This window comes from Melospiza georgiana, chromosome Z, assembly GCF_028018845.1.
Source record: "Melospiza georgiana isolate bMelGeo1 chromosome Z, bMelGeo1.pri, whole genome shotgun sequence".
NCBI lineage: Eukaryota > Metazoa > Chordata > Aves > Passeriformes > Passerellidae > Melospiza > Melospiza georgiana.
This window is the reverse complement of record NC_080465.1, coordinates 73763781-73780918: the sequence shown is the minus strand read 5'-3', so window position 1 is coordinate 73780918 and position 17138 is coordinate 73763781. Positions and strand designations below refer to the sequence as shown.

General features: G+C 53.1%; 1 protein-coding gene across 2 annotated transcripts; it reads right to left on the bottom strand.

Annotated features, from left to right (window-relative positions):
* Positions 1-701: 701 nt before the first annotated feature.
* Positions 702-16728, bottom strand: PIGO (phosphatidylinositol glycan anchor biosynthesis class O). Of its 2 annotated transcripts, XM_058044311.1 has the most exons (11): positions 16675-16728; positions 15386-15879; positions 13290-13433; positions 12077-12200; positions 10929-11088; positions 9600-9773; positions 6269-7838; positions 5557-5760; positions 5083-5285; positions 4247-4317; positions 702-3649 (listed from the first exon to the last, which is right to left on the bottom strand). In XM_058044311.1, exons 2-11 carry the CDS (start codon positions 15876-15878, stop codon positions 3529-3531), a joined length of 3264 nt encoding a protein of 1087 aa, XP_057900294.1. In that variant the 5' UTR covers position 15879; positions 16675-16728; the 3' UTR covers positions 702-3528. The 2 variants fall into 2 exon arrangements, with proteins under 2 accessions (XP_057900294.1, XP_057900295.1); XM_058044312.1 differs by lacking the exons at positions 702-3649; positions 4247-4317 and having other exon boundaries at positions 5161-5289.
* Positions 16729-17138: the final 410 nt, after the last annotated feature.

Here is a 17138-nt window from a genome sequence, read left to right as displayed (position 1 = left end):
CAGGGTTCAGAGGAGAGAGCAGGGCTCCCCAGCACTGCTGCTTCCTGAGGGGAAGGGGAGACATGCACACTGGGACTGGGACTGGGACTGTGCCTTGGCATAAAAAAGCAGCCTGAAGAGTTGAGGGAAAACCAGAGAGAGATGGGACAGAGGAATGGCTGTGGGAACAGAGCTGGAACGAGCCCGGGGCTCCCCAAAACAGTGCCATCCCTTGGGGTCCGTGTTAGCTCCACGGACCAGAGCTGCAGGTGCTCCCAACACTCACAACTCTTCACAGTGGCCACAGTTTTTGGTCACTATTTTCTAGGCAGCAAAAGAGACACAATTGAATTTTTGTTCTGTGCCAAGTCCATGGGACACACCATGGGCCTGAGCCAGGGAAGTTTCCCAATGGCTCTCCCATGCCAAGAAATACATGCACAGCACTTGCAAAGCCCAAAGTGCAGAAAGATTGTGGAGTGCAGGATGAAAACTGCTCAGCTGAGCACCCTGTCCCCTGTCACACTCAGCCCAGGGGACACAGGGACCAGAAGTTATCTGTCTGGATAACTCATCTAGAGCCAAGTGGGGCCCTATGGCCTCTTTGGAGGCATGTGGGGCAAAACCTCCTCCCCAGCACTCCACATTTCCCAAAGAGCCTTGGTTTGGACTAGGAGGCAACCCCTTCCAGGGGTTTTAAATCAGCAAACACATCCCCTGTCTGCTGTAGCATCAGCAAGCATGATCTGCTTCCAAGGTTGCCAGGCCCTAGACTGGCATTAACTGTGTAATCCCCAGCATGCTCAGAAGAATGGCAGCCAAACAATCAGCTTGAGGGCAGCTGAGGAAGGCTGACAAAGACTGAAACAGTCAATGAAACGAAGCAAGAGCATCTCCAGCCCTTGAAAAACTCATCTTCATGAATCTGAAATCTTTGGTGTAGCAGCCAGCCTGCCGTGTCCGAGCAGCTAGCACTCCATGGCATCTCTGCAGTGACAAGGATGCACTTGCAGCTCTTCCACTGCAAGTTTTGTTCAGTCTCTGGTGAGATAAGTGTGTCCTTTGATGAGGCTACAGCTCTGCTGTTCCCTCTGCTCTCCCTGGCCTCCTGGGACCAGGAGCCCACACATGGCAGAGGGGTGGCACAGAGGGGTGAGGAGAGGATTCCCAAGCCCTGTGTGAGTGCTCCAGCCATGAACAGTGGGCATGGGAAGGCTCAGCTGCACTGGAGTGACCAGTGAAAAGAGAAACAAGTCCCAGAGATGGAAGCCAAGGGGCCTGGGTGGCAGCTGTGGGGACATCAGGGGCCAGTCCTACACTATCAGCAGCCACAGGGACTTCTGCCAGCACAAACACAGGCAGGCAGAAACCTCCTGACCAGGTTATGAGGTTACAACAAGACCAATTTGAGCTCCAGCCTTGAGGTTTAGCAATGTGTGTTATCCAGATTAACCTCACATTAAGTGAAAATTTACTGGGTAACTGCTACCTCTACCCCCTTCCTCCTCCCCATATTGATGCACCCCTTGTTCCTTCAGAAGCTTATGGCCACCAGGCAGTCAGATTTCAGCAAATAACCTGTTTTTAAGGGTGCCTAAGCCCATTTTAATTGTGGGTTGATGCATTCCTGCAGATTTCAGCTTCCCTCACTATTTGCTACAAGCCCTTCCTTGTGCTAGCACTGGTGTTGTGCATCCAGGCAGTGAGGCAGGCCAGGGTGTGATGCCAGCTACAAACCAGTCCCTTCTTGTGACAGGTGAAATTGAGCAGGACCACAGAGCAGAGGACATGAGAGGCTGAGATAGCAGGGCACAGCCAGCAGATCAGAAGCAGGCCAGGCAATGGAAACCTATTACAAGAACAGTTTAAGCCTTACTGGAATTGCATCTGAACAACTGAGTAGGCATTTTGCAGGGGTAAAATACAAAATTCCACCTGCCCTCAAGAGCCACAGCAACTGGGCACTTGGGAAAAATGGCAAGAAATGAAATAATGAGAGAGATATTCCCTGGGACTCTGCAGGGCAGAAGAGAAGAAAAGCCTGGAATTATGCTAACAGTCTGCAGTAAGGAACTCTAACAGGGGCAGTCATGGTGCATGAGTTAAAAATTAATGGGATTGGGCAAATATCATTGCAGAAATCCCAGGCAAGCAGTCCTTGTCTCTTTCCAAAGAGGAAGGAGACAAAAAGTTTTATAGCACCAAGTAATGCCACACAGTGGTTCAGGGCAGTAAGGAATCCCAGTTCCAATGGAAACTGCAGGAGGAATTGAGTTGGGATGTGGCCAGGCACCATGGTCACCACCTCCACCTGTGCCTATAAAGAAAGAAACACCATGCCTCCTGACTGTGAGCAGTCAAGGGCATGTTGGCATAGCTTACTTGTGACATGAAGTCTCACAGAGAAGGGCAAGGCCAAGGGGGAGACAAGCCCCACACATGGGATGATGGATGTGATTGACTGCATCTGGTCCACAGCACTCAGCACACACACAGACACCAGAAAGTTAATCCACTTCCCAAAAGAACTGGTGCCTGCTCCAGGCTTTCAAGTAGCTGCTCTCAGGCTCTGTATCTCACACCAAGGCTACTCCTGTAGCTGGGACAGCTACTCCAGCTATTTCCTATTTACAGCTACTTCCTATTTCCTGCTGGCCAGGCCCAGCATGGGTGTGAGCCCATATCCTGTCACTACATCCTCCTGCATCTTAACTGTTCACAGTAAACAGCCAGCGTCCAGCAGCACACAGGCAGGAAGAGATCAAGAGCCTTGGCTGCAACCACCCAGCCCACAGGGACCTGGACAGGTTGAGAACAGAAGTGGAGAATTTCTAGGTCATCCACACAGCTGCCCCTGCTACCACTGGCCCAAGCTAAGCCTGCTGTAGAAGGCAGCCCAGTGCTCCCCACTGCACTTCACAGGGCTGAGGGAACCAGGAAAGCGGGACTGAGTGCAGGGCAAGAGAGGCCTCATCACAGAGCAACTGTCTGACTTTACAGAGGAGTAGCTGCCACCGAGGCTCCAGGAGCCATCTGCATGGAACCATGTGCAGTGTGATTCCAGCGTGAAAACCGAGCATGTGGAAACAAGTGGGGGCTGTGGGACATTCCCTCCGCTTCCAACCTCCTCTCCCCTCCTCAGCTGGCTCCATCCCGTGAGTCTTTGCACAGTCAAGGTGACACCTTGCTGGCCACTGAAGCCTACCAGCTGCACATCGTGGCATGCATCAGGGAAGTACCGGCAAGATCCCCGTTGGTGTTTCTCCAGAGGAGCACTTCAGGACTCTTGCTTCTTGGGCTCCTGCAGCAGGGTCCTCCTGCTGCCAGCAAAGCCCAGAGTGAGAGCTCTGACCTCCCCTGCTGAGAAACCCCATCCCCATGTGGCAGGAGCAGTTGGCTCCAGTCCTTTTGTTCAGCACAGCAGCAGGGAGCTGGGCAGAATCCCTGGCTGCTGTGGGCAGGCACTCGTTTGCTGGCGGCTCGTGTAGCCCTGCCAGCCCCAGGGAGGCAAGGAGACAAGCGCAGCCTGGGCTCCCCACGCCTCCAGGGCTACCTCAGCTGGAGCTGGCTGAACCAGGTGCTGACGGCACAGTCCACACGCATCACCAGGGAGATCCCCAGCAAGAGGCAGATGCTGCTCACCACAAAGCCCAGCGACTCAAAGAGGAACCTGCAGGCACAACAGATGCAGTTAAGGACACAACAGCCAGCATGACTGCAGAGACAGGCTGCTACCCTCCAGCTGATTGATTTCCCTGACAATGGGAGGCTGGTAGCATCCCACATCCTAAAACCTGAATTACATCCACGCCCCAGCAGTTGCTGCCTGAAACTTGTAAGCCAAGCACTCGTCTGATTTAGAGGCCACTCGGGACCCACTGACTCAGGTGGGATTATGAATCCCCCAGAGGCTGAGGCCACCCTTCACACTGACTAGTTCAAAGGTTTGCTAGTTCAGCATTTCTGGGTTTTTCACTTCTGGTCTGGTATCCTTACCTTCGGCTCTCTGACTACAACATTCTCAGCTTCCAGGTGGGCTCTGTGTATCCTTGGAAATTCAGATGAAGAGAAACTTCTAGGCTCTAGCTCAAGTCTAGCTTCTGAATTTCAAGCAGTAGTTAGTTAGGGATATTTCTACAACCAGTACTAGGCAATGAGTCAGAAGATCAATCACAGGGTCTCTTCCAAAATTACTGTCTGTGAACTCTAGTCAAGGTGTCAGGGACATGAGTCTTAATCCAGCATCAGAGCAACTTCTGCGACTTACTTTGGGGCAAAGACCTTCCAAACCATGAGGTGTCTCCTGAGGATCATAGCTGCACAAACACAGGCCAGAAGCTGTGGGGAAGATCATGAAAAACAAGTTATAGGTGATTCTGGAGAGTCTTCCTGGGCACTATGTTCATATCTGAAGGTGGAACTAAACTGCACGTGCCTGAGAGGCTGGCACAGCACATATCAGGAATGAGCATCCTAAAGAGGACTCCCTTCCATGATGTCCTCAAGTCAGGAAACACAAGCAGCTTGGGGTACATGAAGGCCCTTGTGGGGCCAGGCTGAGGCAGCACAGGGGAGGGCTCACACTGTGGCTAACCTGACCTACTATTTCACTGAGAGGGGCATTGCTTCTCTCTTCCCTTGCACTGTCTCTGGTCTCACAACACAGGAGAATGATTTTAAGAGATAAATCCCAGAAAATTATTCACTTCTTTCACAGGACTAAAATTTCTGGTGTTTAGCTTCCTAAATCATCACAGCACATATGAAAACCAGAGCTGGTGTGGGACAGGAATGCTAAGGAAGACAGGGAGTAGGATTACAACCCTGCAGCTCCTGAGCAGAGATTACCACTCCGGGCATATGGATGTGAAAAGCATCCTAATCCATATGGCAGCTTCCATGCTGGAGCCCTTCCCAAAGCACAGAGCAAATGGTATGGCTGAGAAGGGACCTGCTCTTCCACCCGCAACCAGACACTCCACCCCAGGGCCTGTCTGTGTCCTGGCTGACCCCTTTCTCTCATCAGAGAGCCCCACAGTTATCACAGCACACCAATTTCCTCCTAGACAACCCTTCCCACAGCCACCCTGCCTCTGCCCGTACCTGTGCCCCAAGGACAAAGAGGTACTTCAACCCCAGCCGCAGCAGAGCAGTGGAGAACAACTCTGGAGACTCCCGCAGCCTCATTTCCATCATGTGTTCCTCCACCTCCTGCAGCTCCTCCCGGGACTCCTTCTTGGGCTTCTTCCTCTGTGAGGTGGACACCTCACACACAAAGGGCCACAGCAGGAGCAGCGGGCAGCCAACTACCTCAAGGACAAAGGCACATGAAGTTATCAGAGCCCAGGAGGTGAGGAGCAGTCCAGGCTCTGCCATCCTGCCCTGGATGTGCAGGAAGCACATACCCCAGCTCCAGGCCAGGCTGCTGTGGCCCCACAAGGGGAACAGCAAGGATGCTGTTTCTCAGCTGGTGCTGGAGCCTTTATTGCCTCGTGCTCAACCTGCAGAGCCCCAGGTAAGGCACTGCAGTGAGCTGTGTCTGCTCAGGCTCCACAGCCCAGGAAGAAATTTATTTACCTGCAAAGAGGATATGGGAGGCAAAGGTGTTGGCTCCCACCAGGACAGCAGGCAGAAGGTTCGTGCTGTGGTCAAGGTGGAAGCCAACAAAGGCTGCATTCCAGTGGATGGCTGGGAAGATAGGCTGGTGGCCTGTGGAATAGAAGAACTGTGAAGCAGCAAGGAGCCAGGAGATCACTGCATACCACGGCACTGAAAACAGCTCTGAGGGAATAAAAAACAAAAACAGAGGCAGGGGGTTGGGATATCAGCATCAAGGAACAAACCAGATCCATGGTCAAAAAAAGCCTAGTGATCTTTTTTTCTCCAAGTTGCCCTTCCATGCCGGCTCTTTTAAGAGACAGGAAACAGTCCAGCTCCCCCCACAGATACAGCAAGGGGCCAGCATTCCCTCTGCTGGTGCCAGCAGCCTTGCTACTGCACTCTGTCAGCCCCAGTGGGGTTAGGTGACTATTCACACCCTGGGAAGAAGAGAGCTCCTCTCCCTGAAACTCCTCCCCCTCCCATGTTCACATCCCTGCTGCATGCATCTTTCTTCTGCTAGAGGATTTAAGCAGCTCTAAAAAAGCTAAGAGTATCCTGAGGATCAATGCACCACTCTTTCCCAAGACTATAAACTAGATCCTGCTTCTCCCACTGGAATTAAGGCAAGGTCACCACAGGTTAGCCCAGGTAACACATCCAGCGGTTGCTCTACTGAGCCCAGACTCACCAGCATCTCCAGCAAGGCCTCTGGCACACGTGTGGATGTGCAGCAGCACAAAGGCCTCCACGAAGAGGAGCAGGAAGGCAAAGCTCAGCCGCTCGCTGTGCAGAAGCATCAAGAGGAAGCCCAGCAGGGTGAGGGCTATAACCAGGGCTGCTGAGTACACGCTGCCCAGCCCGTACGCTGCAACAGTGGCCCTGCAGCTGCCCCGCTCCAGCCGGCTCTTCTGAGACTCCTGCATCCTCTTGTAGATCTGAGGGATGACGTGGAGGAAGTCGACTTCGGAGCCAGGGACCCCCAGGTAGGGAGTGACAATGGACCCTGCCGACTCCCGTGTGTCCTTTGCAAACACCGTCATGGGATTGCACAGCAGGAGCAGCAGGCCCATGGATGCTAGTCCATAGACAGCCCTGGGAAACACAACAACTGCAACCTGCACCAGCTCCTGCAGCTTGCCAAGAGAGTCATCAGCACTGGAGGCAACGGCCCAGTAGCAGGCAATGCAAAGGACCACCAGTGGGAAACCCCAGCGCACGAAGAGCACGAGGGGGTCCGAGCTGTTCAGGTTGCCGTAGTGCCTCAGCCAGCTCTGCACTGCATACACCAGCCCAGCCAGCAAGGCCACGCACAGGAGGTAGAAGAGGTTCTTGGCCCGTGTGTTTTTCAGGCTGGCAAGTGGGGAGAGGAAAACAGAGGGCCGGCACTGAGGGATTTCTTCGCGGCACTGGTGGAAGAAACTGGAGAGGCGCACGCAGACCAGGAGCATGGCCACGAGGCACAGCAGGTACCAGATCTCTCTCCGGTAAGAGGAAACGCCAAGGAGCTGCTGCTTGGGACCTTCTGGCACAGTCAGGTGACCATCCCAGTGGAGCTTCCCTACTAGCAACATCACCAGCGAGGCCAGCAGGAACGGGGCCACCCGTGCCTCGGCCACAACAAAGCTGTCGGAGAACATAGCTCCACAGCGGAACACCAGAATGCCCATGGGGAAGGCCAGCCCTAGCCATGCGTGCAGCCTCTGCCTGAGGCCACCACTGGCCAAGGGTGGCTGACTGCCTGTCAGACGGGCTCTCTTGAGATGCTGGCCCCACCAGTGCCAGAAAAAACCCAGCTGAGAAGCAGCAGCTGCCCATGATGACACCAGGAGCAGATCCAGCCCCTCCTGGGTGAAAACGTGGACCAGCCATAGCAGAGCAGCCCCCACAGGGCCCCAGAAGAGCGGGTACAGGAGGCAGCTGCAACAGAGAGATTGTGAGGATGCGGCCAGCTCTGAGGCCATGTAGCAGAGCAGGCAAGAGGAAGCAATAAGAATGCAGCCCCCCACCATACGCAGGGGGTGGAAGCGGGCCCAGGACTGGGTGCACACAGCCCGTGCCTCCCGCAAGTAGCGCTGGAAGCGACTGATGAGGCTTCCCAGCCTCGGCTTGAGCTCCGGAGGCACCGTCGTCCCCTGCACGTGGGTCAGGAGCTGCGTGTGCTCCTCCACAGCACTGGAGAAGAGCTCCTGTAGGTGCTGAAGCTGCTCTGCTGGCAGGTCCTGAGCCACCAGCGAGTAGGACTGCAGGAAGCGATCCACCTACAGGAGGGAAGACACAGGATCAGACAGCAACACTGGGAAAACTGGGAATGGGATTCACTGTTTTACGCTGCCCCTTCATAATGGAAACAACCCTGGTTTACCAAACCTTGCCACCCAGGGATGTCACCATCAGGAAACTCAATCTCTCCTCCAAATTGACATCCCACTCAAGACATACATCCTTAGCCACAGCCATGATGACTCCTGCAGCTACACCTCTGCTAATGCTGTGCAGAACCCCACAAGGGCTTTATGGAGTATTTGGCAGCAATAAGGCAAATGTTCTTCAGAAGGCCAAGTCATTGCTATTAAAGACTTGTTAATCTGCCCCATGTTGAGTTTTACAGCTTTGTCTGAGGAAAATCATCACATTAAATAACTTATAGTGGATGAAACCAAACTGCTTCCCTTTCTTCAATAACACACATTAACATACTGCATCATAGTTTTAAGAAAAACTCATTCTTTTTGCTTTCTACTTCAAGACAACATGAACAGAGGCAGCTATGATCCTGAAGTCATAAAAGAAGTGTTACAGGGGCATTGGTAGGGCAGAGAACCTGCACAGATATACATCTGCTTAGATCTCTCCAGTCCTGAACTGCAACTGTAACTTCACACACCTTCCATTTGCCTCAGAGCAGTCAGAATCAGTCTGCCCCTGCCCAGGGATGGCACACACATGCACTGGCTCTCTCACAGGCCTCCCTGGAATGCCACAGCTTCTTCAACACCACCATTATCGAGCCAGAAACCTCCTCAAACAATGAGTGCGAATATTTACACAGGCACAACTTGATAATGCTAATTCCTAACAAACGATGATTGAGATCCTCAGTGACTAATGGACGCTAACATACAGTACGATCTTTAAATGTCAGAGCACTCTGCTCCTCTCTAATTACAAAGCTGAGTATTTCTGTCTTCCCATCAGCAATCATTGTCTCCAGCTCCTCACTGGCTAGCACCAGCAGTGTCCAACTGGCTCTCCAAGGAGCTGGTTGGGCACTGGAGGAATTATTCCTGTGCTCCCAGCAATCCAGAGTCCCTCAAAGGCAGAGTGGCCCTTAACTGAGATGCATGCTTTGCCTGGGGCAAAGCTGGCTCTGTAGCATGACCAGAGCCACAACAGATGGCCCTCACAATATCCATATGGGAGCCTGCCCCACTGCCTAGGCTTCTTTCATACCTGATGTAGAGACTCACATTCAAATTTTGTCAACTTGCTCCTGGGGTTCTGTATTTTGTTGCGCTTTGTGTAAATTGCTCCTTCAGTATCCTACTTCAGTATTAACTGTTGCATGGTTATTTTTTTTATTTGGTCTTTCATTACTGTTTTCATTCTTCCACTAATCTAGAATAGTTTTATTGTTAACACTGTTTCTCCTTCAGCATGAAAATCTTCACTTTTACTTTCCAATCTCCAACCATAACACTTGTCTCTGGTCATCTTCAGACTTGAGGAACCATCACCCCCTATAACTTAATCCACTTCTGACCATTTGGATCCAGCCACCCTCCACCTTCCCAGACAGTATTTTCCATACCACAGCACTAAATGGTGGCTCTCATTTCTCTTTAGGGATGATGGGGCTGTCTTTTACTGGAGCAAACACTGCAAGGATGCAATGTAAAGTAAGTTCCCCATAAAAATAACAGCATGTCACCATCTCACCTCCACCAAACAGAAGAGGTTTGTTCTTAAAAACCCATTCCTTCTCCCCTCTAGTTCAATGGGAGGCTTACCACAGGCCATACCTGCTTGGCATTGATGTGATAGACTGAGAGCTGCTGCAAGGCTGCAGACACAGCGTCACTGTCCCCAGCGAACAGCTCGGCCATCACCTCCCCAATATTACTGTAGGGGATGGGCACCCCCAGCAGCAGGGCCACAGTGGGCACCAGGTTCACTTGGGGAATGGTTTCAGGCTCCTGGAGAGACAGGGGAGGAATCAGAAATTCAGACAGAAGACAGCAATGCAGCTTTTCACTCATTTGAGAGCACAGTGGGGAAGACATCCCTGTTCAAAGCTGAATCCAGGCAGAGGCACAGCTCTCCCCAAGGGTTCTCTGGTGAGAAGCATGCCTGCTGGGAGCTGCAGGTTCATGGGGAAGGCACTGGCTGTCCAACAGCTCACCTGGCCCCACACAAGCACCCCTCACATCTGTAGTGACCTGAACATGCATTCCAAACACTTCAGTCCTCTGCCTGCTGTGTCAGCCCTTTCACTGCCCTCTAGAGACAAGGGGACAAACCTCCCACTCCTCTTATCAAGGTGAAAAGGCTGGAAAGCAGCACCATGGAAAGAGACCTGGAGGTCCTGGTTGATGGAAAGATGATTGTCAGCCAGCAGTGCCCTGGCAGCCAGGAGGGCCAACCCTGTCCTGGGGGCATCAGGCACAGCATCACCAGCTGGGCAAGGGAGGGGATTGTCCTGCTCTGCTCTGCTCTGGGGTGGCCTCCAGTGCTGGGAGCAGTTTTAGACACCAGGATATAAGAAAGATGTTAAGCTATTAGGAAGCATCCAAATGACAGCCAGGAGCTGATGAATGGTCTGAAGCGTAAGCTGTGTGAGGGGGGTTGAAGTAATTTGGTCTGTTCAGCTGGGAGAAGAGGAGGCTGAGGGGAGACCTCCTGGTGGTCTTCAACACCCTAACAAGGGGAAGAAGAGGGCTAAGCACTGATCTCTTATCTGTGGTAACCAGTGACAGAACCTGAAGGAATGGCCTGAAGTTGTGTCAGGAGAAATTTAGGTTGGATAGTAGGAAAAGGGGGATGGCTGGGTACTGCAACAGGCTCCCCAAGGAAGTGGGCACAGCACCAAGCCCAACAGAGTTCAGGATGTGTTTGGACAATGCTCTTAGGAACACAGCATGATCCCTGGGGGTCTCTTGTGCATGGTCAGGAGTTAAGACTTGATGATCCTGATGCGTCCCTTCCAACTCAGCTTATTCCATGATTCTATGACAGACTCCCCATCCCTCTCAGTCTAAAAAAATCCCAGTCAAACTGTTACTCTCTGTAATCCCAGGATGCAGTTTCCAGGCACCAAACTGGGCAGGGATACCTAAGAGTCAGCTCCTTACCTCTGGAGGGCCACTGCCAAACAGGGGTGTCCTGCTGTACACAAACAGTGCTGCATTGACTTCCTTCTCGCTGTCGCCACCATGGTCTCCAGTTTCTGTCATGCCGTGGTCCCCAGCCACCAGAAGAAGAGTGTCATTCCCCAGGTGATCCACCAAGGACCTGCCACCGAGATAAGGAAAGTCAACTCCTCCCCGGGCAAGGGCCCCAGTAGCCTAGGTGGAAGAGGATATCTCTCCAGGATATCCTGCCTGCACCACAGAGGTGGAGCTCACAAACAGATATAAGCAAAACTAAACGGTGATGCAGAACTGTAACAAGCCAGAGTACAGGGTGTTTTAAATTGTTACTTTAAAGCCAAACTGAAAATTCAGAGCTCTAAGACAGAGTGGACTGATCTTGCTTGGATCCCCAGAAAACAGAGCTGTCAGGGATCGTGTCAAAATGCAATTCAGAAGAAAGGCTCCTGAAAAAAAAGAAATTTTAGGCTGCTTCTATTTGGGTCATGTATCATGTTAAGTGGGACATCTCCCACTTCAAAGGAAAAAAGCAGGGATTAGTCTATGAAGGATGCAGTAGGTATGACACAGTATATGCTGCACTCTCAGACACAGCAGGGAAAGTTCCCAACTCCTTCTAGCAGCAAAACTTAAAAGCAGCCCTAAGAATCAGAAGCTGCAGCATTTTGGGCTGAGACACATCTGCACAACTGAAATTTCTGTATCCCATCCTGACCTCTATCTCAGAACTGCAGCTCATGGCTCTGTATGATAAATGCAGCAGCCCTCATCCCCAGGGTCCTCCACCTGCTTCTCAAACATTAGCCAGACCTCAGTGGGACAATCTCCGTGTTAAAGATGGGAAGAGAGAGGCTCAGTTACACTCCAGCTGCACTATCTCATGGTTTGTAGAGAAGCAAGACCTGAGTGCAGCCTTACTTAAGAAACCAAACCGCTCAAGACTCATCTATGCAAGCAATACTGCCCATATCTGGGGTTCCAGCTGCTGCTGGCCAAAGCTGTTTTCCACATTAACAGGCTCAGTAAGCATTCCCTGCTCCCCTCTGCATCTGTCAATTCCCTGGGAAGATCTCACCAGCCTGGCTGAAAGAAGAGGCCAGCTAGCAAAGCCTCAGTGCCACACTGATCACCTGAGCATCTCATTCATCTGGGTGAGCTTCTTTGCCATCTCAGGGTGGTCGGGTCCATGTTTGTGCCCACAGTGGTCCACACCAAGGAAGTGAGCAATCAGCACATCCCATTCACCGCTGTCCACTGCAGAACAAAAGCAAACTTATCATGCACCAGCCTGGAATTCTGAGACTGGATCCTCCTGCCAGAATTTCCCGGTTGCCTCGGGATATTGTTGTTCTTCACCTCCTGCCACTGTCACTGCCAGCTCTTGAGGATGCAGGTTTTAAGTCAGGCATACTATTGGCCAGAGGTTCCTGGGTGCAATGGCACAGGGACCTCAAAGCCTTGCAAACATCCCAGGATCCCTGGTTTTTTCTCCCCATCCCTCAGGAGGGGAACAGTATAATGTCACCCAAGTCATCTTGAACTTACCTCAAGACTAGGCTGAAACAAAGGAATGCTCAGAAAAAGGAGAACCCAGAACTCCCATCCTTCCCTGGAGATATTTTAGGTTCAACCCACCAATGTGCCCCTCTGCATCCGAGGACATGGGCATGACACACCAACACAGTCCCTAGTTAGAAAGTTACCCTGGGCTCTCCTCTCTGCTTCAGGGTCTTGACACATGAAAACCAACATATTTAAAGTTAAATGATAACCTGTAGCTCTCACACAAGGCACACAGGCTTTCCTGTGAAAGGCCACTGCACCCCTGATGTGCATATGTTCAGACACAGAAAAACGAAAGAGCACATCCCTTGGTCCCAGCACCTCAGGGAGGTGGAAAACACCTCCTTCTTCATCTTCTTCCCGTGACTAGGAAGCACCAATGCTTTGCTGAGAGCAGTGCTGTGTCTCAGGCCCCTAACTTGTCTTTTGCCCAGAGTATTGTGTGCCTGCCTAGGCAGCCACATGGCAAAGGTAAGGTAAATTACACTGTCTCCATCCTGCCAGTGTATTTTGTAAGACAGATGTAGAAGTCTAACCTCATCCCAAAAAGCCGAATTCTGTCCCAGACAGAGGAAAGGCATCTACAGAAATGGTCTGTGGGCTCCAAGAACTGGCTTATCTGTGGAAATCCAGCTAGAGCACTGTAATCCTAGGGCAGCAGTGTGTAACTGTCCAGTGCTCCTTTGTAACAGAAAAAACCCTCCAGTCCTACCTTGAATTTGCAGCAGGACTACACATTAGGCCAAGGTTTACCCATGCCCTGGTGAAAGAGCTACTTACCAGTTGGGTAGAGATGCTGCAGGATCCCATCATCCACAGTGTGAAGATCCTTCACGTTAAAAGAAGGGAAGAAATAGGAACGGAAGAATTTCTTTGGGAAAAGTCCTTCCCACGTGTCATCACCCATGAAGACCACTCTCCTTCCTGAGACAGAGAGAAAGGAACCAGTGAGAGATGAAGCCCTCCTGGGTCGTGCAATACAAAGATCCTGAGCAGACCCAGGTCAGGATCTGGAGCAATTGCTCCCGTCCAACCCACACTCAAAACCAAAATTTTCACTAAAAAAAGACCATCTGTCTGTAAATTACTTTGAATATAGGGAGGGACCAGCCCATGAGTATCTGTAAGCCAGTAAGTGCCCTCCACACCAAAGCCACTGCATAACCTCAGGACTTATTGCTGACCTGACCCATCACCCCTGCAGAAAGACTCCTGGGCCACCACAACACAGCTGGGTGCACAGGGTGACCCCTGAACACATCTTAGTGCACAGGGTGCAGCCTGAAGCAGACAAAGCCTCACCCAAGGCCTGTGACCCCACTGCAAAATGCAAGGCAGCAGGTGATGGAGTAGAAGATGTAGTCCTGAGCTCTGGCTTTTAAACACAATGGTGATGGTGTTCCAGACATGGAAAAGAGAAGGCAAAAGTGCTGATGCTTCCCACTGTGCTTGCTCTCCTTGCCCTCCCTGCCATCAGCCAGCTCTGTTTCCACAGAGCGTCTTCAGCCTGGGAGCAAGGAACCTTTTTCTCTGAGACTGCTACTCTGCCACAGGACATGCTGCGATCATCATTCTGCCTCAGATGACTCACTGCATTTGCCCACCTTGCTCACACAAAATCACATTGCCTTAGCCCACTCTGAGCCTTGGGAGGAAGTCTCTCCAGGTAACAAACCGCTGTGGCCTGTCCTCTCCCCTCTGCTCCATTATCCCACCATAACAAGCCCTTTGCAGCTGCACTGAGTACCCCCAGCAGCACCAAACCACGATGAAAATGGGATGAGGTTGCTGCCTCACGGCTGCAGGGAGCTGGCCTGGCAGGCTGGCTGCCTGAGGGACACCCCCACAGCACACCTGGCACCACCTGGCACACCTGGCTCCTCCCCTGTCACGTGCCCCACACAGCACAACCCTGGCCATCCTACAGGCATTCCTGGGGGTGACCTTGGGACAAACACCACCAGTGCAGCCACTTTCACCTGCTTTCTCGTCATCTTTGAAGATGAAGTCATGGTCACAGCTACTTCCCACTCCCAAAGCAAGCTGGCAATGCCCTGCCTTCCTGACTCTGCCTGAGGAAACTGTCATTAAGCAGGGAGAAAGAATCAGCTCACAGGGGGGATCTGTTGTAAGGAATGCCCTTCCCAGGGAGAAACTAATCAATGTTTGGAATACAAGTTAAACTGAACAGACGTTTGCACATGCCCTGTTCCAGAGGGCTGCTGCCTTGCCCACAAGTCATAGCATGTTAAGAGGTTGGAAAGGACCTTAAAGATCATCTAGTTTCAAGCCCCCTCCCATGGGCAGGAACACTTCCCACTAGATCAGGTTGTTCAAAGCTTTATTCAGGGTGGCCTTGAACACTGCAGGGATGGGCCATCCACAACTTTCCTGGGAATCCTGTTCCAGTGTGTCAACACTCTCACAGTAAAGAAATACTTCTTAATATCTAACTTAAACTTCTCTGTCAATTTATACCCATTGTTCTTCATTCTATCACTACAACTCCTCTCTGTCAATTTGTACCCATTGTTCTTCATTCTATCACTACAGTTCCTGACAAAGAATTCATTTCTAGCTTCTCTGTAGGCCCCCTTCAGGGACTGGAAGCCTGCTATGAGGCAGCAATACAACCTTCTCTTCTCCAGGCCGAACAGCCCCAGTCACAGAATCACCAAGGTTGAAAGAGATCTTCAAAACCATTCAATCCGATCGCACACCCACCACTATAAACCCTAAACCACACCACCCAGCACAAGGTATAAAAGCCTCTTAAGCACCTCCAGGGATGGTGACTCCACCATCTCCCTGGGCAACCTATTCCTGTGAAAAAAAGTGCTTTAATATGCTGCCTGAGCTAAAGGCCAGGAACTCACCGTTCTGCACCAGCTGTGCCAGCAGGTTGTCCTCCTGGATGGCGTAGGAGGCAAAGTTGCTGCCCACGTCGATGAAGGTGGGCAGGGAGCCGGTGGTGAGGCCCTTGATGCGCTGCATGGTGGCCGTGGGGGGGTCGGCTCGGAAGCGGTAGAGCCGGGCATGGCGGGGCTGGGAGGTGGCCAGCTGGTGCAGCACACCCAGCTTGTTCTCGTAGGGCAGCGGGCTGGCCTTGGCAGGGTCAAAGCGGGCAAACTCAAAATGGAGGGCATCGATGATGACGAGCACGGCCTTGGAAAAGCGTTGGGGAGCCCAGCAGGAGCCCGGCGGGAGGCTCTGCCTCTCCCAAAGCGGAGGCACGAGTGGGTCTGAGCAGGAACTGCTGCTGGCAAGCTCGATCCGGGTGAGCAGGAAGCCGCTCATGAAGAGCCCAATACCAGCAAAAAAGAGAAAGCAAACCCAGGCCAGGAAAAGCACCACTGGCCACCGCTGCATCCTAGAGGGAAGGACAGGCAGGCTCAGTCCCCAGCGGCTCTACTTGGGCAGGCACCTACCAGCGCCCAAACCTGGCCCAGCACAGCTCCCTCCCTACCAGCACCCATCCCTGGCCCGGCACCGCTCCCTCCCTACCAGCACCCATCCCTGGCCCGGCACCGCTCCCTCCCTACCAGCACCCATCCCTGGCCCGGCACCGCTCCCTCCCTACCAGCACCCATCCCTGGCCCGGCACCGCTCCCTCCCTACCAGCACCCATCCCTGGCCCGGCACCGCTCCCTCCCTACCAGCACCCATCCCTGGCCCGGCACCGCTCCCTCCCTACCAGCACCCATCCCTGGCCCGGCACCGCTCCCTCCCTACCGGCGCCCAAACCTGGCCCGGCACCGCTCCCTCCCTACCAGCACCCATCCCTGGCCCAGCACCTCCCACACCCGCCTGTCCCGTAGTAATCCCGATCAGCCTGCCTTGACTTTACTTGGTCCCACTCCGTGTCCGGCAACCGCCCCACGCACTTCCTTGTATCCCCTCCTGAACGGGAGCCGAGTCCTGCTCCCTCCCGACTGCCCAGCGCCCTCTCGGCACCCCTTGCCCTTCGCCAGTATCCCCATCCCCTTCCCGACACTCCATTCCCCTTCACACACCCCCAGCCCCTCCCCTGCACCCCCGACTCCCGGTCCGCCACTTCACACTCGCGCCACCCTTGTGTCCCCCGCGCCCCAGACTCCCCTCTCGGCCCCCCAGCCCCTCACGGCCCCTTTTTGAGACCCCGGACCACGCTCCCGTCCCGTCCCACCTGCGGCTCCCGGCGCCCGTCGCTCCCGGAAGCGCCGCGTGTGGCGCCGACCGCGCTGGAGTGGCACGGCGGGGAGCGGCATGGGGGCGGCAGCGCCCCCTGGCGGACAGGAGGTCGCAGCGCGCCTCCCCGCAACCGAGGCACATCCAACGGCAAAGTGTTGTTTTAATTAATCAAGTAATTAACAGAGGCGCTTCCCGCCCTGTGCTGTGAGGAGCTCGCTGTGGAGAACGCACAGTCACGCACCGTAGGACAGCTTCTGGGAGCTGACAGAGGAGGGGATGATGAGAGCAGCTCACACTCCCAGAGAGGTGATGCACTGGGAGGGAGATCCTTTGTAAGAGTGAGGTCCTCAAATTCACAGAATCATAAAATGGTTTGGGTTGGAAAGGTACCTTGAAGATCATCTAGTTCCAACCCCCATTCTGTGAGCAGGGACACCCTCAACGTGACCAGGCTGCTCA

Excerpts from the sequence above, each read along its gene's own strand:
- PIGO (XM_058044311.1), bottom strand. The coding sequence starts at position 15,878 with ATGCAGCGGTGGCCAGTGGTGCTTTTCCTGGCCTGGGTTTGCTTTCTC. Across the intron at positions 5,286-5,556 it reads CTCCCATATCCTCTTTGCAG|TTGGCTGCCCGCTGCTCCTG; the intron begins GTAAATAAATTT and ends TCCTTGAGGTAG. Across the intron at positions 4,318-5,082 it reads TCTTTGTCCTTGGGGCACAG|CTTCTGGCCTGTGTTTGTGC; the intron begins GTACGGGCAGAG and ends TCTTCCCCACAG.